General features: G+C 38.8%; 1 protein-coding gene across 3 annotated transcripts in view; it reads left to right on the plus strand.

Annotated features, from left to right (window-relative positions):
• LOC134541667 (proto-oncogene tyrosine-protein kinase ROS) overlaps positions 1–27,707 on the plus strand; it is a 270,841-nt gene that overhangs the window by 13,280 nt on the left and 229,854 nt on the right. For all 3 annotated transcript variants that reach the window (XM_063385273.1, XM_063385274.1, XM_063385275.1), the window contains exon 2: positions 21,828–21,887. In XM_063385273.1, the coding sequence (XP_063241343.1) occupies positions 21,828–21,887 (60 nt within the window). The remainder of the gene's footprint in view (positions 1–21,827; positions 21,888–27,707) is intronic.

Below are 27,707 nucleotides of genomic sequence, written 5' to 3' on the forward strand. Positions count from 1 at the left end.
AAAAAGGTGAGGAAAAAAATTGGTAAATAGAAAAACATCACCCCTTTTAAAAATTTTGAAACCTAATTTTTTCATATTTAATGTTAATTTAATTCTTTGTGTGTAAGTTATTGTATTGTACACAAATATAAGTCTTTCTATTATTAAAATGATCATAAGTAAATCAATTTATTGGAGCTAGTATATTATGGCTTGTGCCTAAGTGAACAGTTAAAAACTTAGCATTATAAGAATATGCCAACCTCGCACAGAAACCAGAACAAAGTAATCTTATAAATTAATTTGTATCTGTTTTTGATCAGCGAAGTACTTTTGTCTAAACATTCACTCATTAGGCAGCTACTGGCTAAGAAAAACAGTTAATGTTTCTGTAGTTTAGTGCCACGGAGCAGGTGAATTGCAATTCAATGAGTTATAATCAGCGAATTATAAAAATCATTCAATGAAACGAGCAAATAAAAATTTAGCTGTGTTGCAGTCAGATTAAAATTATCATAGACAGCTTTCTCGTACTGGGAATTTTTAAAATTTAGTAGCTATAAGTACATCGAATTTGTAACACACAAAAACTGAGTTAATTTTTATTAAATGGCAGTTATATTAATAAACCTTTAATTTACATTTTTGCCTCATCAGCTATCGTCAGTAAGACCTCGTTTGATGCAGTTCAGAATGTAGTTATGAAAAACATTACCCAACTGACCTTTGGAATTCATAACGACTCTTCTGTACCACAACAGCGTAAACACTCTGCATTGTAACTAGAATGTGTAGCGAATAAATAGATAACGTATGGCGAGTGTCAACAAGTGATCTTTCAGGTTGGCAGCTGAGTCTACCCAAACTTGACACCGAATTATCTTCCCCGCGAGAACATTTCTGAGCCACCGTCCCGAATGCATGGGTCGACATTTGTCTGGTCCTTGGATTGCCATTTAATGTTCCATACTAACTATATATATATATATATATATATATATATATATATATATATATATAGGTATGTATTCATTTTTGGCGTCAATCTATTTTTGTTTCATATTTATCATAAGGTAAAGTCGCAATAAGCCTATTTCGTTCATCACCTCTGAGCGCTATTATGTATGGCTCGAAGTTTCGTTATCACAGCACGGGCTACAAAACAGTGATTATGGGCTCATTCCCTTGACCAATAGTACCTTAAGTTATATTTATTAGTTTGCCAAAGAGACCACTTTCAGTCTCTTGCTAAGCCGTAGAGTTCACTAATGCATTCAGGGTTGCCTCTTCATTTTTTTTTCTTACTAGAGGGTAGTATTCTAAAATAATATTCTTCGAAAATTAGGAGAAAGTTCTCTTGGTTTTAAAATTATGTTTAATATAACAATCGTCGATTATTTATAAAAACCTACACAATTTCAATCATGTGTTTATTTAACGGTTCTTGATACATTTTAAAAGTCAATAAATATTTTAATATTAGCATAAATTGCGAGCATGAAAATATGTGGGTTTACAATTTTGAACTGTTTGGATGTAGCCTTTGTCATAGAGCTCTACATCAATCATAAATAAAAAATAAAAAGTTAGGGTTACCCATAATGATGTACACCTAAGAGTTTCTGATTTAAAAAATCTAAATTTAATTGATTTATTGATTATTCATTAAAATATAGTTTGGCGCCAAACCCTAAATAGAAAATAATGCAAAATGATATAACTTACAATTATATGATCATAGATAATTATATTATTTAAATATAAATTATGTTTTGGGGTTCTAAAATTATTAAAACAGTTATAAAATACTATTAACTTTTATAAACAAATAACTAAGCTTATATTATGAATTAATTTAATTTCATGAGAAAAAACAGGGAATTTTAAAAGTAAAATAATTTAGAGGTCTCGTTTGTGAAACGCTTCTCGAAAACAAAAAAAAAACTATATATATATATATATATATATATATATATATATATATATAGTATGGACCCAATGGGTGGCGGCGTTCCTTAGTTGAAACAAATTAAATTGTTGGGTTGGCGCACTCACAGCTGATTGCGATCAACAGCCATTTCACCCAGCATTAGGGCCTAGGTGGACGTGTGATCCGATATCACGTCTCCCACGTAAATGATACATTCACTCGTCTCCCACCTAATTGATCCGATTGCATGTCTCCTGCCTAATAGATCCGATCACTCATCTCCTACCTAATAGATCCCTTCATTCGTATCTCGTCTTAATGAACTGATCACTCAACTCCCGTTTAAGTAATCCGAATACTCGTCTCCTGCCAAGTGATCCGGTCACTCTTCTCCCACCTAAGTGATTCTGTTTATATTCCCGGTGGGGTCACTTCCGCCTTTTTTACGAGTGGGAATAATGAAATTCGTTTACGTGAGCCGGTGGAATTGTTTCCTAAGCCGGTTCCCTCCACTCATTGCTCCATTACTATCTAGCAGATCGCAGCAGAAGCATCCATGGCACCGGCTCTCTGGACCTGCTGGTACTGCTACCACCGGACCTAGCACTGGACACGGGAGTGTTACTTGAGCCACTCTTACTCGCCGGCGTGTAGAGGTCTGTAAGTGGCGGGAGGCGACGCATCTGCTAACCGACAAACACTTTCCCGGAGCTGGAAAACATTGCGGTTTTTGATTTTATTTGAAGAAAGGAATGTTTTAACGAACGATCTGGACAGCACAAACAAACAAATAATGCAAGAGACGTGTGTGAGTGTTCCACTGAGACTGCGGGCTCCAGCAGCAACACCAGAGACGACCAGAAGTAATCGCGGGACCTTGCGAATCGGACCGCGCGAACTGAACGCAGAGAGATTATCGGCGAGGTCACACAACAGGCGAAGGGCGACAGAGCTGAGGTTAATATTTTTGATACCGCGGTTATATCTAGAAGCGATAGCTAATGATGCCAAAAATACGCAACCTCTTTAGAGTTTCATGACAATTACATCGGAAAAAAATGTTTTAGCTTAAATGTCATGATTATTTTGAAAGTTAGACATGATTCTATTGATGTTCAAAACTATTCTGCAAGTCATTTTTTGAAATGATTTTTAGGAAATTAGGATGTTTTTGCGTTTACATCTACCGACAAGTGTGGATTTGTTTTAAAAGAAATAAAATATATTGAGAAAAAAAAGTGTGCGAGTCTTTCAGTCTTCGCCCATGTTAGGTAAAAATCTAACCTCGGTAACTATCAAATTCATGAGCTCTCATGTTGTTCATGTAGCTAATACACTTTATTATGAAACTCGGACACGAAATTTAATGTATACTTCTTTAAAATAATGCCGAGAATGATAAATATTGTTATTAACGCGGGATACAAGGACGCGACGCGCCCCAAGCACCCGGGCTGCTGCCGGCCACGCACATCCACTGACGTCACGTGCATACCCTCGGGATTACCGTGGTCCGGCCTCGCCACCCCCTTCCCCTCGCCCTCCTTCCTCGACGCTGTTATCCATCCCCCGGTGGCCTGGGAATTCCGCGTGGAGTGGCGTGAATATACGTCGTTATTCTGGATGCTTCGAGCGTCGGGTCGGCCCGGGTTGACGCGACACGTCACAACCACTCCAGGCGGTTCCCTAATGACTGCCGAGGGTACGAAAGCAGCGACGCCGACCTCCGCGTGAGTTCCGAAAGTGCGAGTTTAGTGAAGTGCAACTTGGGCGAGGAGGACGAGAGACCCCGTGAGAGTGCGACCGAGTGGCGCGAGACTGTGTGTGGACAGGCGCGAGGTAAGGGGCGAACCACTGACGAGCCTATTTCCAGTGAGGAGTGCGAACTGTGGTCTTGACAGATATTTATTGCTTAGTGAACATACATTTTTAAGAGCGGGTGATTGGTAAACATACATTAACTGTGGTGATTTAATTAGTAATGTAAATATTAGTAGTAAACAACACTGTATAAAAATTGATTGGCATAACCTTATGAACCTGTTTTCCCCACTCCTAACCATATATTGATAAATAAAATATTTGCTTTTCAAGTACCAAGATTTCTGGACACTAATCACACATGTCTTTCTGCGCCTGCCGCTAGAATTCGCTGCCTGAATCGTAAACGTTGCTAACCAACATCACGCGCAGCAGCGCGAAACAGACGAGATTGTAAACAACTAGAAACGGCTCCGATACAAGCGAAACAACATTGACAAAATCGTATGAACCCCCGCTTTGAACCAGAGTTTTGACAAAGATTTTTTTTTAAATACTGCACATTACGTTATAATTCATTAAACAGTTAATACTAGAAAGTTTCCGCGCACCTTAGAAGTTAAAATTATATGGCATACAAATATATTAACATGAAACATTTTAAAATACATATTATAACACTTAGTAAATTATTGGATATTTTTTTTGTTTAAACGACTTAAATCAGTCTGTAAAAAACTTCCTACAAACCTTAACCTTAAACATCTGACTCAACACTAATTGTGTTTGTTTCGTATTTTCGTTTTGTCGTGTTTTTGTCTCGATTCAAATGTTGTGCTGAATTTTTTTGGGTTCAGTATTTTTGTGCTGTCATCAATTGTGTTTTTTTTTTTTTTTCGTTCTCTTAGTCCATTTTTCTTTGTTTTTCTTTGTTTGTTGACCATATTCCTGTTATGAAATATTATGTGGTGTTTATATCCTGTTGACAACAGCAATTTTTTTGCTTAATTTGTGGTTTTGTCTTTTGGGTTATTTGTAGTTTTCTTTTACAGACATACATGTGCTTAGCAATGGCGTATGTCCAAAAGATTACATCAAGTCAGAAAATAAAGCTTTGAATTTTAGCTTTATGCCAATCGAATTCGCGAAATATCCGTGTCTATAGTTATGGCTTGAATAATGTTGAATCCAAGATGGCGTCTGCCAGTTTCTGCCTCTGCTTCGTCATTCCCCCCATGGTTGACTCAAAGACACTCGTAGGACATGACTACAAGGAGTGGTGGATTGGGACGGCGTCTGTCGGCAGTCCTCGGGAGTGATTTGGCGACGGTGCGGCCAGACGCGTGGCTCATCAAGCAGACGTCTCGTGGTCCTCTCCAGCCGGCAATTAGCGCCTGCATGCGGCCAGCCGGGTCTCTGGGCGCTGACTCACCGCCGACAATCAGCAACCTCGCGCCCACATGCCCCCCCCCCCCCCTGTTGCTGCTCCAGACCGCCCCTCTCTCCGCTCCTCGACAGCGACACTTCTAAACCTACCATCTGCAATGTTCACGATCACTAATCATAATACCATATTTGCTACACCCATCATCTCCAACAAGAGCTGATGCCAATAGGTTTTTTCAACCATAGAAAATATACCTAATTGATAGAGACCTGCAAAATTCGCGGATTCATTCGGTCATAGGCTAGAATTCAAACACATATACCTCTTAGATAATTTTTCTGTTGGCTTACTGTTCATCTGGACGAATCTGAAACAGTTATAAACCCTCAACCAAAGAAGGATCGAATCACAGACAAACCAGCTGAGACGACTCACAAGTCGGCAGCCAATGAACTTGCGTTATTTGCCCGAGTGTACAGGGGTATGTGCAGTCCATCCTGAAGGCCATCGAAACCGCGAATTTTGCATGTCTCTACTAATTGAATATTACATAATTGGGTTTTGTTTTATTTTATTGTGCTTATAAATGTGCGCAGTTAATACTGGAAAGCTATTCAAAGAACGGTTTACAAATAACTTTAACTATTGCGGGGTACTGGGTCAACGTAAAGTATAAATAAATGCTCCTCGGGTAAGAATCCGAACCTGGTATTATTGCGAACCCGATTTTTTTGTAGTGATACAGTTGTTTTAATGTAAATGTACAAATATTTGTAATATTGAATGAATATTTCTGTTTCATGTACAAAAAAATACAGCGTAGGCCTGATTAAGTAAGGGAAAAATAAAACTGATGTCAGGAACTAGTAGTCGCTCATAGATTTTGAGTGAATGGACTGGAGTGTATGCTGGTGGAGCAGTTCTAAGCTGTGAGTTTTACTGCCTTGCTTGTAGGCAAAAAAAATTTTAGTACTTACACGTCTTAATAACCTTGCTCCGTATATTACATTAACGGTGAATAATTGAAACAAAGTTTGAACCCACGAACAAGGACGCAGTTGGTGTTAATGTTACCGTCAAACTGAGGCAGTTAACTTTGATGCACTCCCGGAAGAAAATAAAAAAAAATAAACGAAGAGTGCCAAAGTTCGGCTTGCTGCTTTTGGTCTGGTGATCGAAGTGCCAGTTTCACAGAACACAAATCACAATAGATGTTATAAATACTTGCAGATGTTCCTAATCCTAAAACATGGCACTCACGATGATTAGCAGACGTGACAATAAATATAAGATATCTGAAGCAATTCTGTCTTTACATCCAAAAATGCCATGGTCACATTACCTGATACTCAAAACGTTTTTCTAGAAACCTACGTGAGATAATCAATTGTTATACGATTCACATAAACACGTAGGATCATCATAGAATCTACCTCCGAAATCATCAGACATTCTGCATCTGCTGTAGAAGACACTAATGGCATTTACAAAATAAACAGACCTAACTATATTCTTCAGATATATCTGCAGGACATGTGTACGTACGTTATTGATTTTTCTCTAACCACAGTGACTCTGTGCCAGCTTAGATGTACGATGTATGGTTCATGGTCCGTTACGACCTTTGACCGACAGAAGATGTAATCTCAGCAGTCTGCTGCTCTGGAGTTGAACCTTTGGCTATCGCTAGGAACGACTATCACTCACGAATATAACTACTGACAGTTTCCTTACACTGTCGTCACTCGATGACATTCTCTATGCGATTAAACTTCGTGCGAATGTGAATCATCTTCATCATCCTACACTGCTCCCAGTTTTGCAGCCGGGCCAGCAAAGTGAAATGCCTCCATCTTCCACTGTCTCTCCACTATCCCTTCTTCTTCACTCTGTTCCATAATTCTCAGCTCTCCTGTACTCCTTTGAGTATCTGCTGTTCGTACATGCTCCTTGGTCTTCCTTGGGGCCTTCTTCGTGTGTACTTTAACTCCATCGTTTTCCTAAGCCGTCTCTCTTCACGCGAGCATACCAATTCATCCTTGCTTTTTCCATGATCTCATTCAAGTTCTGTACTCCTGCACTTGCTTGCACCATCTCATTCCTGATCCTGTCTCGCTTCGTAACTGCCAACACACTCCTCAAGAACTCCATTCCTACTGCTCTGGTCTCCCAGCATCTCTCTTGTCCACAGTCCAAGTCTCTGCCCCGTGTGACTACGGGCACATAATATACATATATTGTACCACCTTTTTAATTTTAATGGCAACACCCTCATCCATACCAAATCTCTCATAGCCTGTAGGATTCATCCGCTTGTTGTACTCTCCTTACTATTTCCTTTTTTTGCCTCCTCTCTCCAATACACTTACTAGATTCTTGAAAAGTCCACTCGTTTTAACTCAAAACTGTCTAATTCAGTGCACCTCAATTTGTGAATAATGGACCTGAACCCTTGGACTTGGGGAATTCTCCGCGTCTCGCCGCTTTTCCTCCTCCCCGAAGGCGCACTTCACTCAGCTCTCACTTTCGGAACAAAACATGACTATTATTGACAGTGCAGTCATATTTACGTCCATGTTACACACGTAGATGTACCCACAAAGTGCACAAGCTTAAACGATGTAGACTCTTTCAGTAAGCAAACACTTTATTTCTGCCAATTTACCATTTTTCCACCACAAGTGTAACTGTGTAAAGTTAAAGGATGCATTATAACTAAGGATGAAAAACGAAAAGACCCATTTTGATAAGATTTTTTGTCATTGCAGACATTTTTGTTTGTTAGCAGGAATAATTTTACATAACATAGTTTAAAATGTATGAAATTGCTAGTAATAGGCCTAAACAAATATTTCCGTCGGAAACTAATGTTTGCAGAGACAAATTTAGTAAGACAAATGCACAAATATCGACCATATTTGATGTTTTTTTTAATAATTAATGTAATCATAATAGTAACCATTGATATCCTTTAAAGTTTCTCGAAGGAAGGACTTATAAGTTCCTACTTAACATTATCTTTTAATTTTAAACTCCACACATCCCTGCCTTACGAGGGATTCGAACCCTGAACCTATCACGCCGAATTTTGCGCTTCAACCAACAACGCCATGAAGGTCGGGTCACATTGTTGAACGTAGTGTTACACCTCGTCAATCTCTCCTGATGACTGGGGGTAACTAGTGGATCTTTTGGTTTCAGCAGACATATAGTGATTTCGTCCAGACATTAGTTTCTCTTATCTTTGATAGATTTGTGCAATGGGAGTGCATGACTTGATGTAGGCTTTTGGACATACGCCATTGCTATGCTCATTGACTTTAAACACTTATACACTATCTGAGAGACCATAGTGTCATCAAACGGCGAAGTCAAAGATCAGCTATATTTCAAGTTTCAACAAACATATTAATAAAACAGTCATGCTTCATGCATACTTTATAGTATGATTGAGCTTACAATTAGTTTTTTTTTTATATATTTTTGACAGAAAGGCATGATCTCTACAACTTAGTATTTTGCATCTAGAAAAGAATGTGCGTGTTGTACGTACAATAACATACACAATTGCTGTAAAATGTATTCTGTAATTGCAAACATAAATATCGTTTCTACAGAAAACGTATATGTTTCAACTACAGAAAGCGTACTGTCTCATGCTATACAGAAACACGTTCAGCCATATTTGGACAGTTCCTGCGGCTTTTAAGTTCTAAGCGTAGTAATTTACAGAATATTCTGATGCTAGTTAGTGGTTTAGGAGCTGCTACACTCGAATCTGATTACATGACTGGTCTGTAAGTGTTCCCTTATTCAATTGAGTTGCTGAGTCAGTGGATCAGACACGCGCGTAAACATAGCTGTTTCATCGGCAGAAAATTAAAAAAAAAAAACATTCATCCCGTGCATTTATATCATATTAAGTTTGGTCACTGACTGTGGATTATTCTTTTTCTTGTGCTTGCAATACGTAAGAGCGTGAATTGTCGCAATGCGCATCAAATTCATGATGTCAGCAATTTTAAGCGCGTGATCGACCGATTGGTATGTGTGGCGCGCAAGGCTGGAATCATTGTCATTTTGACGTGAAGTGGAGGGACACGCGGTAATCAGAAAGACTGAACTATAGGAAGGCGGGTGGTTAATCACAAACCGAGCTATCAAACCCAACTCAGGCCCCTTCCTTCCACGCGAGTGTTGTTGCGTAGCGCGACACTTGACCGCAGATTGCAGCGCGCGCACGGTCGTCACCACAGAACAGATAGTCCAGCAGAAGAGAAGCGCATTCCAGGGCCAATTACTTGATTTAGGCGTGCTGGGTTGATGGAACTGAGGTGTTAGTTAGCATTGCGTCTGGTTGGCCAGTCCTGGCTGTTGAACATCTCGTTCAACCACCTGACGAGTGAGATCCTGGCCACTGATTGGCGAACTGTATTACGCCATGTTTATGGCCAGCTCAATGTGTCACGACTGGTGGCAGAGGGGGGAATTTTCCTCCGTATACAAAAAAGCTTCTTAGCAACGACACTTATGTGTATTTATTTTGCTAGAGTTTCTGAAGCAGGTGTTTAGAACCATACTCATAAGGTGAATTATTACAATTCACCATACACAATACTACCACGTACGCCTACAAAAATTCCTCTTTTCCAGTTTTATTTGTAAACTATTGCGCACGATAGTCTGCCGTTCATAAATATTGTATAGGCCTACCATTTGTCCGAACGATCATTTATCCGAGCGTGACCATTTGTCCGAGTGACCATCTCTTCGAACGTTGAGGGGGGGGGGGGTGGTGTCTCCCACCTGCCTTCCCTGGACATAGTTGACAAGAGGCCTCTCCACACTGTGCCACGGAGTGCTGAAGTAGAACATGCAGTAGTAAGCCACGCCACTGATTGACTAGCGACTGATTATCACCGACTGAAAATGCCAGCCAATTCAACATTAGAAATGAGTATTGTAAGTGGTGCTATGAGAAGCAATTATCCTGCGTCTAGCACAATTATAAATAAAAGGATTGTAATTTTCATTAGCGGTCCATGTGTCGAGAAAGTTAAAATGGTGTTACAAATAAAGACAAATAAATGAAATCGAAGAATCCATCTCCGAATTTCTAATTGTTGCATATAACATATTTCTTCTGTAAGCAAATTAAATACCTTACCAAATCTGTCTCTACGGAACGATTTAACTCCAAATAGGCGTATGTATTAACTTTAAAATGACACTAATTTGAAATATATAACCCCGAATTAATTTTTTTATTATTTTATTGTGATATCTTAAAACCGTTCTGAAGATTTAATAGCATATAGCAAAACTTTATTTTCGTAAAAAAAATTGTCATTTATGGTGAAGTTTTAATGCTATTTTGTATAGCGTCCATATTCATAAAAAATAACTGTCCATCTTTTGTATCCATTCAAACTTTGCAAATTATTCTGTTTACACAGTTAGAAAATATAAAAAGTAGTAGGTTTTAGTATGCTTTTATACTAAAATATAATTTTTTTTTTTTACAAATACGTACACAGATAAATGTTTGTTTGATGCAACGATCTCTTTTTTTTTTGTATACAGAGGAACAATTACATAATCGCTGTAACAAAATAATATTGCATTGGCCTGACTAAATGTAACGTGTATTAAATTTGAGTTTGTACTCCTAAAATTATAGGTCTACAGTTTATTTGACAAACCTTTTTTTGTTTCCGGATAAAAAAATCTTTACTAAGTACTACAGTGTATTTAGATCGTAGGATCTCGTGGTTAGAGTCACTATTTCTTAGCCTCTGGGTTGACACAACACCGGAGGAAATGAAGAAGAGCCTGACGTTTCGACACACCTTCTTGCCACCATCTACAAGGACGATTAGTAGAGACCCGAAAATTTCGCAATTTCGTTTGGCGTGAAGCTCAAATTCAAAGCCGTATGTTTGCTCTACCAAAGATTTATTTTCAATTGGCTGACTACTAATTGATCTCATTAATCGGCACTACTTGATTCGCTTACTTCTCTCCTAGCTGAGCATCGTTGGTTCACTGACGTAGAGGGACGTGTCCAAATAACTGCGGTCCAATTATGAATACATTGCAAGAGTATGGAGATTTGGATTCTAGCTTACGACTAAGTGAATCCGTGAAATTTCCATACCTGTATCGATTAGCAACAGTTTTTGTATTTGTTTATCGCCCTTGAAAATAGCTGCAACAGGGCATGCAAAAACGTCGGGTGCTTCTTCTTTCCCTCTGGTGTTGTTTCAACCCAGAGGCCAGGAAGTAGTTATAGAGAAGAATTGGAAAAATTCGCGTGTTCAGTGACCTCCAGGATACAATTCACAAATCCTCTGTATATTTGGGTAACAAGTGTCTTGTTCATCGGCTGTTTACTTGTGAGGCGTCTCGAATATGACTGATTGGATACACTTTCATTTAGGGTCTCTAATTGGCCCAGAGTCCTTCAGATTAACAGTAATACAATAGCTGAGGCAGTACAAATATATAATTATTGGAATTTTAACGAATATTTAAGGTCTCTAGTTATAGAGTAGGTATTCAGTTCGTGACGTATAAACAAGCGCCTCCGAGGACCCTGGTGACAGATCCTATTGTTTTTCCTAACCTAACTAAAACTTGGTGTATTTGTTTGGGAGGGGTGCGGGTTAGGGAAGACTCTAGGTGCGTCCCAGGCCGAAGCCTTTACGCCTGATCATGCCGGGTTTCAGCCATGCAGGAAGGGTAGCATGCATCGTGTCCTTTGTTTGGGGATTGCCATGACTAACTCCCCTATATTAGATATAGACTAGGGCTAGGCTCGTCCATGCGGGGTTGAATATTTGAGGCGGGATGATAAGCGCGACGCTCGCTGGTATTTATAGCGCGATATCGCCTCTAAGCGCAAGGCTCTGAACTGCCACGCAGTCTTCCCGTCGTCACAGGATAACTGTGAAACTTGAGCGGTGACCGTAACATTATATGGCCGATAAATGAAGATAAAGGTGTAATGCAAGTCCCATAAGTGCTTTCAACAATCTGTACCGGTTGTTTTGCGCCTAAAAATTGCTCTGAGAACATGCGTTTTTAGCCATTTTACTCTTCTAAAAGTACGGTTTAAAAACTTAATCCGAAATGAAAAGTAATTTTCGGCCCTCAGCAAACTCTTAAATGCTTTTCGTAAAGAGGCCCCGCCTGGATATCTTGTGTAGTTTGGAAGTCGCGTTGTTTATCCTGAAGCTCTGCGCACCGTGTGTGTGCCCGGGCGGGCGGAGCAGGCAGCTTCGGCACAGGACAAGACGGATGGTCCAGGAGGAGTTGCACCTCGCGGCCCGCTGATGGCAGCTCCCCGGGGTGACCGCAGGAAGCGGAAGTGGGAGGGGCGACCTACCTGCTGCTGCGCCGTGTCAGGTTGCTTCCGGCGACTGCCCGGATTGCGACCACGCGGGATCAGAGCTGGAGTGTCGGCGTGGCTTTGCGGCGTGCGTCCGGCCCGCAGACCGGTCATCATGACTGTCTTCATTCAGGCTTGTGAGTGCAGACTCACACTGTCATTTTTTTTTGATGTGATAACGTCTTGTAAATCGATGAACGCCGGCTGCACGCACGAAAAAGCATGACTCATTGTCACGTTCCGCCTGAGCCGAGCGTGCAAGCGAGAGCGCGGAACAAGCGACAGAGAGGCACGATCGGCTTGTGACGCATCTATCTCTCTTCCACTCCATCGGCCGATGCGTCCGGGTAGAAGAGAGACAGCGGCAGCACACAACCTACACGTGAACTGTTTTGTCAACTGTTTATAAAGTGAAGTGAAAAGTTAATGTGGTTTCCATTGTTTATTACAACAACAATTGCGACAAATAAATGGTAATTAATTCTTGCATTCTAAGAATTTGATTAGCGATATAATCTCGTATATTTGTTCTTTGATTATTAAAAAAAAAAGTAGCATCGGTCGGCGAGTGAAGTAATAATAGGTTATGTTACAATTTTGACTAAATATCATTATCTCATATAAACGATCGTACAAAAAGTCAACTGCTTTTATTTAGTATTCAATGAAAAAAATTGTAATTTTAAATTAACTCCTTCTTTGAATTATACAAAATAATGATAATTCAGTGATAATAATTCAATTTATAAAAGTATGCAATTTTTCATCAATGTTTTCTTATGACGTTATCACGTAAAATTATCGTCCGTAAACCGACTTTATAGAAAACCCCCCTTTTATTTAATGGAACAGAAATATACATGTTAAATTTCATACATTGCCAAATTTGAACATTTGCAAGAATAAAATTGTGTCACTACAAAATAGTGTTCGCAGTAATACTTGGTTCCGATTCTAACCCGGGAATTTATGCCATTATGTTGACCCAGTACCTCAAATAGTTAAAATTATTTGAGAGCCGTAACCTGAATAGCTTTCCAGTATCAACTGCGCAAATAAATAAGCATGATACAACAAATTATATCTACCATTGTTCAAAAAAAAATATGCGCCAATTTTCGTAAGAAATGCTTAGTATTATCTCGAAAAACGTACCTCAAATATGCAAAAAAAAAAAAAAAAAAAACATCGACTAGTGTTGTACATATTTACAATATCTTTCTTCTAGTACTACAAGTTGTTTCCTGGCAACTGGTTTTCCGAAGGACTCTTTTGTGAAAGTACGGGAAATGTGTTTCTGTGCGCCGACACCGTCAGGGCACAAGACTCCCAGGCCTTCATAAGTTAGGGCCGTGTCCGGACTCAAGTAAGGCACAGGCTCCTAACACTGCACGCTTCAAATATACATTTGTTTATATTCACACCATTTTTGGGACCGTTAATTTGCTTTAATCGTTTACGAAAGACGTGGGTTTCAGGAATACAAAAAAAAATCAAATTGACTAGAAAAATTAAATACTTTTCTGTAGCTAAACAATTTCTAATACTAAAATCACAGAAAACTTGCAATCTTACATGCGCTGTCTTGTGCGCAGAGTCATTTAAGAATCGCCGGTAAGTAGCGTATGTCGCATTTGAAGCGTCCAGAGCCTTCGTATCATGGTCATTCTTGAAGGCATCATTGTTTGCTCAACCTACATTGCACCCTGTCCTCAGTAACAGGTTCATAATACACTTGGCCACACCCAGGACAGTTAACAATTCTACAATTATACTTCAGCTGTCACAACAGACGAATGTAATGCGCCCGTTTCCTTAGTTTTATTTTATTTGATTATTATTGTTAAGATATAAATAGATTCATACTATATTGGAACCATGCAGTGCGGGGCGTAAAGGAACCCCATTGTCACGGGGTGTCCTGTTGGCCTGCGGTGGGAGACCCGCCTAACGGTCCGAAGGGTTGACTGACCCGGTCTCTTTCTTCGGTTCCGGCCAATAGGGAATCAGCATCCCAGGCCAACTCACTGTTAGATTATGAAACTATTTCTTTAATAAATTGAAAATTATAAATTCTAACCAGCTAAGATTATGTCAAAGGGCACCAATGTAAAGTATGCAAAAATCCAATAAGATCCTAATAAAACTCTGCCCACTGTCACGTAATTTGGCTACGGGGGCGGGGCCTAGGTTGGGCCACGAGCTCTGGTTGGCGGACCGGGAGAGGTGCGGGGGCACAGAAGGCCTCCACGAGAGACTGAGACTGGATATCGCCTCGAAGGCGAAGGGACGTGTCCGGCCTACGAAGGGTCGCGGCACTGTTTAATATTGGATTCATTTTCTGGGGCCTGAAGCGTGTAAGCCAGCCCCAGGGTATTTTATCAATCTTTCTAGGAGACTAATTAGCCAAATTACGTGATCAGCCATTTAAATTACTATAAGTATTTTATTCAACTAAATCCCGCAACCATCCTCGTGTTTCACCCAGTAGCAGCCGGAGCAAACGACAGCAACAGGCGGAGTTCGTCGTTAAGGGGCGGGTTACACGAAATTTAAGATAGTGAAAGAGTTTTTCCCAACTCTCGTTTGTTAATGCTTGGCTTGGTTAGCTCTTCCTCTTTGCTACACAGAAAAAAAATCAATTTCTCTATCTTTTAGAAAATATTCCTTTAGGAATCAGTTACCAAGATATTGTAAATTTGTTCAAGACATGGCAGTAGCATATGTTGGTAGGTCCTGGAACACGGCCCAGAGTCTGGACTATGGATTGTCGGCCATATTGGATTGTGACGTCACGGCGGACATTTTTGGTATCAATTTTACTCAAAAAATCTTTACAATTCCTAGAAATTTTCCTTTTTCGAGGATAAATTACCATTCAGAGGGAATATTTCCCGTTTTATTACTGCTCCCTGATGATGGCGACTGCAATGTCGACCGAAACGTCGGCGAATTATTCGCCAGGGACACGGCTACAACCCAGAAGCCAAGCTACTTCAGACAATTGGCTGTGAAAGACTGAGAACATTATTACTCTTTAATTGTGAACTTGAACCGAAACTGCAGTTTAAAATGTGTACCTGGGACACTATCGCGGACACGCTGTATGCCGGGCCCGCGCAGGAATCACCGCCGGGTCGGGTCGGGGCAGCAGGTGTCGAGCGAGCGGCGGCGGACCAATGGGCGGCGCGCAATCAGTGCCGCGGCAGGAAGCGAGGCGTGCCGTGATTGGTCGGGCCAGGGGGACCCCCGCCGACCACCTGTGCGGCGACCCCGAGGGGACAAAGCGCGCCGTCAGGTGGCGCTAGCAGGGCTTCCTGCCGCCCTGGCTCGCATCCTCGCTCCAGTCTAGGCTCTACCGGCCTCTTTAGAATTATACTTTTTCTTAATGTTCATTCGTTGAGAACTAGACACGGGAAAAATTCGTGGTTTCATTTTGCGATAGGCCAGAATCCAAATGCTTTTTTACGTTTTGCTGCTTCGGTGATTGGACCACAGTTTGTCTGACGGACTACGAGCCAATGAACGACTCTCAACGAAAGATGATGGGGAAGTACCGACTATTCCTAGTTCTCACTTCTGAGTTCTGACACTAGGTAGCAGCACTTTGCAGCCGTTCGTGAATAACGTTTGCTTTCTTAGTTCTAATTCTTTGGCGACTACCGTCTTTGTTCGGAGTTGCGGGAACCGTGGTTCGGTGAAGTTGTTCGTTTACATTTCGTGCGTGGTAAGTTTTTTTGACGAATGCATATCTCCTTTCTGGGGTAAGTTTCTGTTTCTATTTTAGCTTCCACCTAATCTCTTGAGTATAAGGTCTAATAATAATAATAATGGTGTATTTAATTCACTATGTTACTTGAGACAAATGTGCAGTTCGCATTAATGTTATCACAGCACCGACCACCTATTTGTGGTCCAGTACCGACCAAGAAATATATCAACAAAATAAACACATTCAAAGCTTTTTTTAATCATGTTTGCTAAGAAAAATCACGTTCACATGATGTGAACACGCTGCACATAAGTTAAAACCATGAGATCTGGCGGTATGCGGCCTTTCAAAAGAGCATTCAGTCAAGCCTGCAGTGTCTGGTTGAGGAAGTAGCGACGTTCAAAAACTGTTCACAGGGATTTTGCTGGTCAGGTTAACACTGCCCACACTTCAATCTGTAGAATGAATGTGGCACAGTCATATTTTGCGTGAACAGGACTTTGGCCTTTGAACCCAGGTGTGTTCATTCCTTCTGAGCACTTCTGAGAGCCAAAGAATACTAGTGATGAAGCTACTCCAGTATCTTCAGAGGATCAGTGCCAGTCTGCAGCATCGGTGCCATCTTCAAATCTGAATGTTTTCAACTGCATAGTTTCCAGATCGGGCCCTGCATCACCTCTTCTTCCAGCTGAGCTCACTGAACCACAGCCTGGCCCTTCTTCGCTCTCTCCAAGCAACCTGCCAGAACCGGGGAGTCTATCGGTTCTCACACCGACCATTCAGATTGAACCGCAACTGGAATATTCTACAGTTCTCACTCCAGCTAATCTCACTGAACCCCAACCAGGACCTTCATCATCGGCTCCCGATTCAATCTCACATATCAATGTTTTACTACCTTGTTCTTCGTCTTCTTCAGAAAACTGTGGATCTCCACAAAATAGTTTCAAATAGATCTCCTTCTAACAAACCTTCCGAGGTCAAGATAAAAAAAAAAGATATCAACGAACACAACGATCCTTACCGCAACACCTTATAAAGATTTACTAGTGGAGGGAAAAAAATTGACTGAAGAGAAGGTCTGAGAGAAATGAAAAGAGAGGTGAAGCAATCAAGAAAATAATAAAGTTTGGGGCTAATGGAGAAATGAAAATGAAAGACGAGAAGATCACTAGAAAATATATAAAGAAACTATACCTTTGTGAAAATTCTAAAAGAGAAAAGCCTACAGAATACAAAACAGGGTGTATCATTTGTCGTGAATCATTTGAAGAAGACTCAGTGTGTCAAATGTAAAGGTCGGACACATGTTGAACGTACATCTCAAGAAGGCATGTTATATTTTAAATGTGACCTTTGCAGAAAGCGAACTTATCCTTAGGCTAGTGTAATTAAATTTTGTCATGTTATGATGTTTTATTATAAAAATTATTATAATTAATGTACGAACTTTGTTAGAGAAATATTAAAGTTACAAAATGTTTTTTTTTCTTATTTTCTAAAATTAAAATAATATTATAATTAAAAAATTAGTCGTTAAGACCTTGAAACTTCTAAAATAATGGCTGATCGGTACTGGTAGACAATTTTTTATACTCTAAAATATAATCAATTTTTTTAATATTTGGAATTAAAAAGATTAATTCAAGAAACAATATTTATTTTAAATAAAGCACTAGTTAAGGTAACAAATAAATGTATTAAAATGCAATATTTAAATAAATTACCTTAATTACAGTTTAAAATTTTAAAGTGGTCGATACTGGAAGACTCTCCTCTATCGAATCACAGGCATCTCAGTCAACAGGAGCCACGAGTCATTAGCGAGTAAGCTGGGTTTGTTTTTCTCGAATAGATAGAGAAGCGTGGATTCTATCCTAGAGGTCATTTAACCCACGAACATTTTCATGACCCTATTGATAACAAAGTCACGCCTTAAGTCAGGCTACACGTGATTATGTAACTACTTCTTATCCTTTTTATAACTGGCTTAAGGACGTCGTGGGCAAGAGTACTAGGAATGGGGAAAGCTGGCCCCTTATATTATTCTTATGGGACTAGTAAATTGGTGGTGGCAGGATTCGGTCATGTATGCTCTTACGTCGCTGGATGCTTATTATCAAGACCTATGCGTAGGGGCAAACATTTTTCGCGAAAAGATCTGAACACTTATTAGAATGCAACAACGTATACCCGCACCTGTGGTTTCTTCCTTGTGATTGACTGCCGTCTGCAAGAGAAGTCGTTGCCTTATTTGACCAAGCCACTCAGGACGCGTTTACTTCCACGCTGAATCAATGTGATTGGTGTGGTTACAATCAATATGTAACTGGGAGAAACTCGCTCAATAACGAAACACAGACGATGCTCTGGTGTTTTAACGTTCATCTAGTCTCGAAATATTTTCGCGAAATCGGCATGCCCCTACCTATGCGGTTATTTTTGAAGAGACTACATCCGCCATCTTGGAATCTAAAATTTTTGAAAATATGTAAATATTTGGCTAGAATTTTGGAAAAAATTCCAAAAATCATCAAAAAATTAGTTTATTAAAATAATCTTAATAAATTATTAAACTCTTAAAATAATTTATTCAATAGATTTAATTCTTCGGAATCCACGAAATTTTCGCATCTCTACGTATCATCAAAGACAGGAAAAATTTGCAGATTCATTTCGTGATAGGCTGACATCCAAACATGTATACATTGACCCACATTTTATCTGGGCAACTGTAAGCTAATAGGAAACCCTAAACCAAGAAAGTGCCGAATTACGGACAACCTAGTTTTGTCGTATCAGTAATCAGCAGCCAATGAACAGGTGTCATTCATCCAAGTATTTAAATGACTGTGGAGTCTATCCTAGAGCTCAATGAACCCACGAATTTTTCCGGTCTCTACTTATCATACATGTGCAAAAGTTCTCATTTGGACAATGGGTAGTTTTGACAAGTCCCGAACGACGAGATATCGATAACCACTTTACCAAATCAAAATAACCTAAACACATGCAATCCAGCAGGAACGTAAAATGTGTAAACAGCCAGTGGACAATACACACCGACGACTTATTTGTGTGCGAGTGTGAATAGTTATATCTAACAGTAAAACACATACGTTGAAATTTGCATATATCCATTCTGAAAACAATTTCAGTATTTTTACAAAATATTCCTTAGGAAACCAGTTGCCAAAAAAATAGTTTGTTACACCTCAATAAAGAAATTGTAACTTATAAAACACATGGCTATGACTATTTTTACATATATAAATAGGTATTTCGAGATAATAGGTACTGATTATTGCTTACGATGATTGGCGCATAAATTTATATTTTAATTGATCTCTCATTTAACCATAATTTTCTAAATCATTGAAAACATAATCAAATGTTCAATACTTGGTCTTTGTTTTATTTTATTATGCGTATTAATGCTCGCAATTCATACGGGATAGCTTTTCAGGGAACGGTTTACAAAAAACTTTAACTATTGAAGGTACTGGGACCACACAAAGCATAAATTCCAAGGTAAGAATCCGAACCCAGTATTACAGCGAACACTATTTTGTAGTGATTCAGTCGTTTTCATGTAAATGTACACATTCATAAATATCTGTAACTTTCCATTTAAAAAAATTGTCTTGCAGCCATTATATTTATTTTAAAGCGATACATACGGTTGTTTCACTATATAACTATATTTTATATAACTAGAGACAACCGTATTTAACAAAAAAGTTACGTTAATTTACCAATTTACAACATTTTGAAGGGTCTGCAACAAGTGAACTAATGGTTTCCCGTTAACTGTTAAGCAAAACTGTTCGGAAAGTCTGCCTGTTCGTGCTCATGGATGAGTATAATGAACCACTTTACAAATTAACAAAAGGCACTGGTTCATATCAACACAAACCAGTTAGCAAACTGATCATTAACAGAAGGTTATGGTTCATATCAATAGAAACCAGTTAGCAAGCTGATCATTAAAAGAATGTACTAGTTCATATAAACACAAACAAGTTAGCAAACTGATAATTAACAGAATGTTCTGATATATATCAATACAAACCAGTTAGCAAACTGATCATTGACCGAAGGTTCTGGTTTATATCAACACAAACCAGTTAGCAAACTGATCATTTTATAGAGGCTGCAGAGCATTTGGAACTGATTCTTCGTTGAAGGTGCAACCTTGTATACATAATATTGCCAGTAATGTTTTTTTTTTTGTGGTTTATCTGGAATTTAAATATATGATAAAATTATTAAATAACAAACCATGTTTATCACTTAAAAATTATTATAGCTTTTAAAATTACCATTGCAATGATAACTCAAAAGAAGAGTGTTCGTAGCCGTGGATTTCCTAAACCTTGGATGTCCTTCTAAAGTTGAAGTCACTTTGGTTAGCAATTGGTTTGCGAAAAATAAAACCGTAGCTCTCTAAATGCTAATGCTATAAGTTTGTACAATAGAACTAAGGAACTCGCTGGGAATGATCGTATAAATTGCATAAATGGTTTAAAACAAATAAATGGAATCAAACAAGTTGTTAACAACACATGAACAATTAGTTACGTTGAAATTCGTTAAAACAAAAATAAAAAGTGATGTGTAAACATCTAACCTCGGTAACGTGAATATTCATGGTTTCTCATGTTGCAAATAAACTTGTAATACGAAACACGGACTCCAAGTTTAACGTAGAATTCTTTAGAATAATGCCGAGCGTGATGAATATAAGAAAAGTATTTAGTTTAGGGTAAAACGGTAAAGCATTTTCCCCTTTTTAAAACCCAACAATAAATCTGTTTAACGAGATGGTACCATTGATTTCTCCGGGTTAGCCGAACAACAGGAGTACCGAAAGCGTCGCTTGTATAAATGTCTCAAAGCTGAACCTGTGGCATTTCCCCCTAGACCGGAATTATCATCGCCTGCGTTTTTGAGGTTATGTTTCTTCAGGAACGTTGAGGGTGAAACGTTAGTATGCACCAGAAAAAAATGAAATAAGCGCGCATTACAAAAGGAAAATCTATCAGGTTGAAAGTCCAGTGCGTATGCATGCAGAGACTGCTATAGTCACGACCCGAAGTCGTCAAGATGGCGGAGCCACGTGCTGCTGAGGACAATGCGATGAATAAAGATAGCAAACACTTCTTTGCAACCGTGTGGACGTGAGTGGGATGACACGGGAACCACACATAACTTAGAAACACACAACTTAGAAATGTCATAACTTAGAAACACGCAACGCAGAACCACACAACTTAGGAACGTCGTAACGTAGAATATCATAACTTAGAACTATCACAACTTAGAAACACACAACTTAGAATTGTCATAACTTAGAAACACGTAACTTAGAAACACGTAACTTAGAAACACGTAACTTAGAAACACACAACGCAGAACCACACAACTTAGAAACCTCGTAACTTAGAATGTCATAACGTATAACTATCACAACTTAGAAACTCACAACTTAGAACTGTCATAACTTAGAAACACGTAACTTAGAAACATACAACGCCGAACCACATAACTTAGAAATACACAACTTAGAAGAATCTATCTTGTGTGTTTCTAAGTTGTGACAGCAGCCCGGATGACACACCGCGCAGGGAGCTCGTGCTGAAGCGCGCGCTCTGGTGCTTGTTCGCAGAACCAGACGGAGGACGCCAGCCCGGACGCGGAGTGCGAGGGCGACTGCAGGATAGCGCAGGTGAGCGAGGCCAGGCCGAGGCGGGAGGCTTGGAGGAGTGCCCTGCGCCCCCGCAACCCCGCAACCACGGAGCCTGCAGCTGCTCGCGGTCAGGTGGTGTGCCTGAGCTGATGCATGACAGGAGGTACACATCCTCCAATGCCATCAAACCCTTGGTATTCCAAGGGCTCGACATTTGAGGAAAAAGATTCTAAGAAAATGATGAGAGGAAATGGAGCAAATTAAATAATTTAACACTGATAACCTATGACGTTTACTAGATTTTTTATATATATCCTGTTACCATCCCACAGATTAGTGTAATGTTAACATATAATTTTATGAATAAATTATTAAATGTAATGATCCTTGAAACGTAATTTTTGTTCTGTAAAGTTCTGTAAAAATTATTTGATTTAATTAATTATTAAAATCTTAATAATTTTTTCTTTCGTTTCAAAAGGAAAGTTTGTTCGCTTGAAACTGCGTAAAAACACAAATAATGCGTTCTTTCAGATGGTCGTTATTCACATTGTGTACCTCAAGCTTTGCAATAAATAGTTCTCAATATTTAAAAAAAAAAAAAAAAATCTAAAAATCAGTCATGGGAACTGTCGACAGAAGTGAAAACTTAAAATTTTGTTTTTAAATGTGTAATATGAAATCATTTCTACGTCAAATGTACGCAAGAAAATGATTGTGGTATTATATCACTAGCATGTCGGTGACGCGAACACATCATTTTTGCCCCTACCAATAATAATTTTAAAACTAGAATAAATGAAGTTTTTTCATTGAAATAATAAATAGTTATTAACTTAAATCTACAAATAATCAACATTACTTATCTCTAATAAATCAATAACCTGATATTTGAAGAAATTCACATCATAAATAAATAAACAAAAGAAAAAACATAACCTCAACTTAACTACCTACAAAAAAATATCCAATACTCGCAATATGTACCACACAATAACGTTAAAATTTCCTTGGAAAATAAAGATAAAATTAAACACTTGTATCACGTGACCATGTCGATGACGACTTACATGAATTTACTCCCTATCCAAACCTTCCCATAGAAGTTTTCACTTCAAAAATGATTGCGTAATTGTTTATTTTTATCTAAAAAAAATCTGCAGTTTTATTCTGGTCATGTCACCTGCGGAAGGCTGCAATAAGCCATCGCAGAATAATCCGCAAAGGCTGCGCTTACCTACCCACTCTTTCAAATGCGTCGAGTGCACTTGCACGCTGCATCGCCGTATTCACTTTCAGTGTCGCTGCCGAATGTTGTCTCAACAGCCAATGCCTCGTTGAAACCAACAGAACTCCCAGTAGCGCCCATAAACAGGGCCATGCGCAGAGTGGCGCATTTCTGTTACCAAGCCCGCTAGCTGGGCGGGTTTCTCTAAACCTCGAAACAATAGAGGCGGCGCGTCTATGGACAAGCACAATGTTGTTTATGAACAGGCACCAGATATAGCATATCACCCAAGCACGGAGTATAATGTCCGGCTCTTGATTCACATAAATGTTGAATGCTTAAATTGGCTAGTGCACCAATATTGTAACAAAGATTAACACTATTAACACATAAGTTATAAAATAACAATACAATAAAAAATAAATTCTTGGGTTTTATTTTATTGCCGCGCTTTATTAATTTATTATTATTATTATTACTATTATCGTGCACTAACTCGTTATCCTTCTCAACATTTAACCTCTCGGAAGTTACATTAACACATTTAATAAACAATTTTAAGAGGCAGATCCAAACCTCAAAAAATTATAATTGACAATCTCTTGGTGTTTCAATAACAACAATAATTATTTACAAGTTAACTTGAAGCAGATTATCACCTATAAAATACAAGTTCAAAAATCAAACTGCACTATTACTCAAACTCATTACATATTTTACCAGCACACTATAACATACATGTGTGACTTTATCAAGTATTTAGACGTCTTCAAGCATGTCTCGTATTACAATTAACATTGATATTTGGAGAGACATTAGAATGTAACGATACTTTGTTGTTTTTTCGCATATATCTTGTGAATTCAAAACAATATTTAATTTTACTAGTTTTAGGATCAACCCATGTATGTTATATTGTGCTGGTAAAATATGCAATGAGTTTGAGTAATAGTGTAGTTTGATTTTCAACTTGTATTTGATAAGTGCTTCAAGTTAGCACCTAGAGTTTTGTCAGTCATAAATTTTTCAGGTTTGATTCTGCCTCTTAAATATTGTTCATAAAATATGTTAACGTAACTTTCGAAAGGGTACATGTTTAGAAGGATAAAGTGTTAGTGCACGATAATTATGACCATTTAATAAGTAGTTTCAGTGCACAGCAATATAATAAAGCCGAAGCATATATTTTATTAAATTGTTGGTTTTAACTGATATGTTAATAATGCAAATCTTTTTTTACAGTATTTGTTTGTAGATATCTCGGTGCACTAGCCAATGAAAGCATTCAAAATTTATGTGAAGCAAGAGCCATACATTATACTCTGTGCTTGGGGCATATGCTATAAATTGTACTTGGCCATGAATAAAATTTTGCTTGTTCCATAGCCGCGCCTTCTCTATTGTTTCGAGGTTTAGAGAAACCCATCCACTTACGGGGCACGTTAACAGAAATGCGCGACTGAAAGTTAAAACACTGTAGCATCCTCTGTGTTTCTTGATTGGTTGGGTTTCTTCCAGGTACATGTGTTACAACACCAATCACAGTACTTCATTGCGGTAACAAACGCGTCCTGAGTGACTCGGTTAAACAAGGCAACGACGTCTCTCGCAGACGGTGCCAATCACAAGGAATAAACCGCTAGTGCGGATATACCTTTTTGCAGTCTAACATGCGCTCAGATTTTTTTTTTCGAAAATAAATGCTTGTTAGTTAGTCACCTCAGTTGGATCAAATCTCTCACTATTTGTATGTGGGACATTCTTTGGTTATGTATAGTTAATATATGACCTTTAAGTAGACGCTTAACCACTACTCAACGTTTGACCTACTATAGCGTGTATCATCCTTATACTGTAGTTTGCAATAATTTAACTTTCCTTTACTCTTTCTTTCCAAGCATGATATCTGCTACTGTCCTATTTTCATGGTTCTATGTTACCAGATATATACAAAGAGCACACATATTTTATACACAACTTTATAATTAAAAAAAGTTTAAATGCATTAAAGAAATATGTTATTTTAATGAGAAAACTTTGGAATGAGAATATTGGAGATATAGTTTCTTGTTGTATTTCATCAAGAGCATCTCTGATAATATTCAATTCTCTCTTCTAAGAACATTTATCAGAAAGACTCCATCTTGGTTTCAACCAATTTTGTCATCAATTACTTTTTATATATTTCAATATCAAAATTTTGAGCTCTGTTTGACCATAAAAAATAATTAATGGAATGCCGTGTTATTAATTGTGACTGACTACTAAAATAGTTGCACCTGTTGAATAATGATTGGTGTTTAGAATTGAAAAAAATTCATAATGTACCGATACAATTGTAATAACAATCAAAATGCACTATTTTATGGTATTAAATATAAGCAAATAAATAACATTTCAAATATACTAAGACTTATCATAATCATCGATAGTATACTAAATAACAATGTTGATGTTAACAAGCTGGCAGCAGTGGGTGCGTGCAATTCACCCGCCCCACCCTGAGACTGAGTTTAAAAAAAGGGGGGGGGGTGCAGGGGGAGTCCGATAGGCGTACCTCAGGACCCAGTTGGTTGTAGAGACGCACAAAGTTCAAATCGTAAATTAAATTTTTTGTAAAATATGTGTTAAATTGCAATGTTACAAACTGCGAGTGGTTTCATCGAAGCAACGGCAGGGACAGAAGCTACGCTTATCTCTGATCGGGACCTATTGAACAGTTTGTCGGTTGGCAAGTGACGCAACATTCTTTACTGGTAGAGAACTGAAAAATTCGCGGATTAATTTCGTGTTATGCTAAAATTCAAATAATTATACCTTAGTGCTGCTTCTGCCATTGGTCCACTGTTAATCTGGAGGACTGGGGGCCAATTAGAGACCCTCACTCATTGAAGTGTCGAATCACAGGCCACCCAGTCGATACGACTCACAAGTCAGCAGCCAATGCACAGGTGGCATTTGCCCGAGTGTGTAGAGGATATTGGAGTCTATCCTGAAGGTCATTGAACCCACGAATTTTTCCGGTCTCTATTTACTGGTGTCCCGCCTAGACAGAGGACTTGAAGTAGGTATCAGAAATATAAATTCACGGATACAACCTGTGTATATGCACATATGTTTTAAAATGGTTGATTGCCGCTGACAACGAAGGGTCGGGCCCACCCACTGCTGTTTGCCCGCACCACGAGAACACACCCAACCTGTGATCTGCCGGCCAGCTGACGATACAGGAGTTATCAAGGAATTCAGCAAACACGTAAATTTTGCATGTTCGTAAATGTGCATTTCTTTCAAGCAAAATACTGAGAGAGAAAAAAAGCTCTTACATTCAATAAGTAAACAATATTTAACAACTCTATAATACGTAGCCTACGCAGATTATGATTTTTTACGGATTTTTCCTTCATAATTGGTTACCAAGCACATAAACTCCACACGTTTTCAATAAATAATAATAAAAAGTTATTTCGGAAATAACTCTGAATCGCAAGCATTTTTTTTTACAATATTTGCGTGTGTTAGATTCATGCCAATATACTTATTTTTGGTTGAACAGATATGTGTCTCCAATACAGACTGGAAAAATTCACGGCTTCAATGACCTCTGCAATAGACTTTACAATCGTCTGAATAATCGATCTATTGTCATTTGTTCGTTGGTTGCAGACTGAATTAAAGCTTAATGATGCGTTACATCTTTGTTAGAAGGTTTCTCATTGATCCAGAGTCGTCCAAATTAACTGTGGTCCCCAATGCAAGGAGCATCACGGAGGTATAACTATTCGGATTTCAACCTGTCAACAAAGTGATCCACGGATTTTTCCGGTCTCCAGTGACCACGCTTGAATTCGCAGCGTTGACGTGAAGCTTCTATGAACACACTTTCCCGTCGTATCAGCCATCTGGCGTTACGCCGCCATCTTCTTCCGCGAGAACAACGAGACCTTGTTGACCCAGGCTGTGACACCGCCCATTGTAGCTGGGTCTTCAAGGCCAAGGCAGCAGAAAGAAGTCCCGAAAAGAAGCTCTTTTTTTTTCAATTGTGGTCACGAGGTGCGTGTGTGGCTGCTCCGTGTTGTCGGGTTGGCTAACCTGCGGGTATGGTCTGCAGACACACCCGGCTCAACTTACCTGGAGTTTGAAGCTAGCATTTCGGGCTAGCGCCGCTTACTGAATCTTAAGTGACAGTCATGCATCATTTAACTCGGAAAACACTCTCAACAGTTTTTTTGTTAGTTATTCGTTTTTCCTTCTCACTTTCCTTCTTCCTTCTGTCCTTTTCAGAAACTACTGTGACATTTCGAAGCACGATCTGGCCGCGTGAGTTGTGACGTATCCAGTGCCCTTCAGACCGCAAAGTTCAGTGCGAAAAAAAAAATATTGGTGTAAAATTACCAATTCTCTAAAATACTATTTCTCAAGTTTATCTTCGGGCTATAGGTTCAAGGCAGTTGTATGTGATCTCGACGCAAGGTTCGTGTAAACATTTATACTTTGTCGAGATAAAATAACACGCCTTTAGCTGTTTTCTTGCTTGTTTTGTTTTTCAGTAAACAGATAATTTGATTTGGAATTTTTAAACTCTATCGCATCAGCAAACATAACAATGTCGAAGAGATGACAACCACTCG

Source organism: Bacillus rossius (assembly GCF_032445375.1).
Source record: "Bacillus rossius redtenbacheri isolate Brsri chromosome 4 unlocalized genomic scaffold, Brsri_v3 Brsri_v3_scf4_1, whole genome shotgun sequence".
Taxonomy (NCBI): Eukaryota; Metazoa; Arthropoda; class Insecta; order Phasmatodea; family Bacillidae; genus Bacillus; species Bacillus rossius.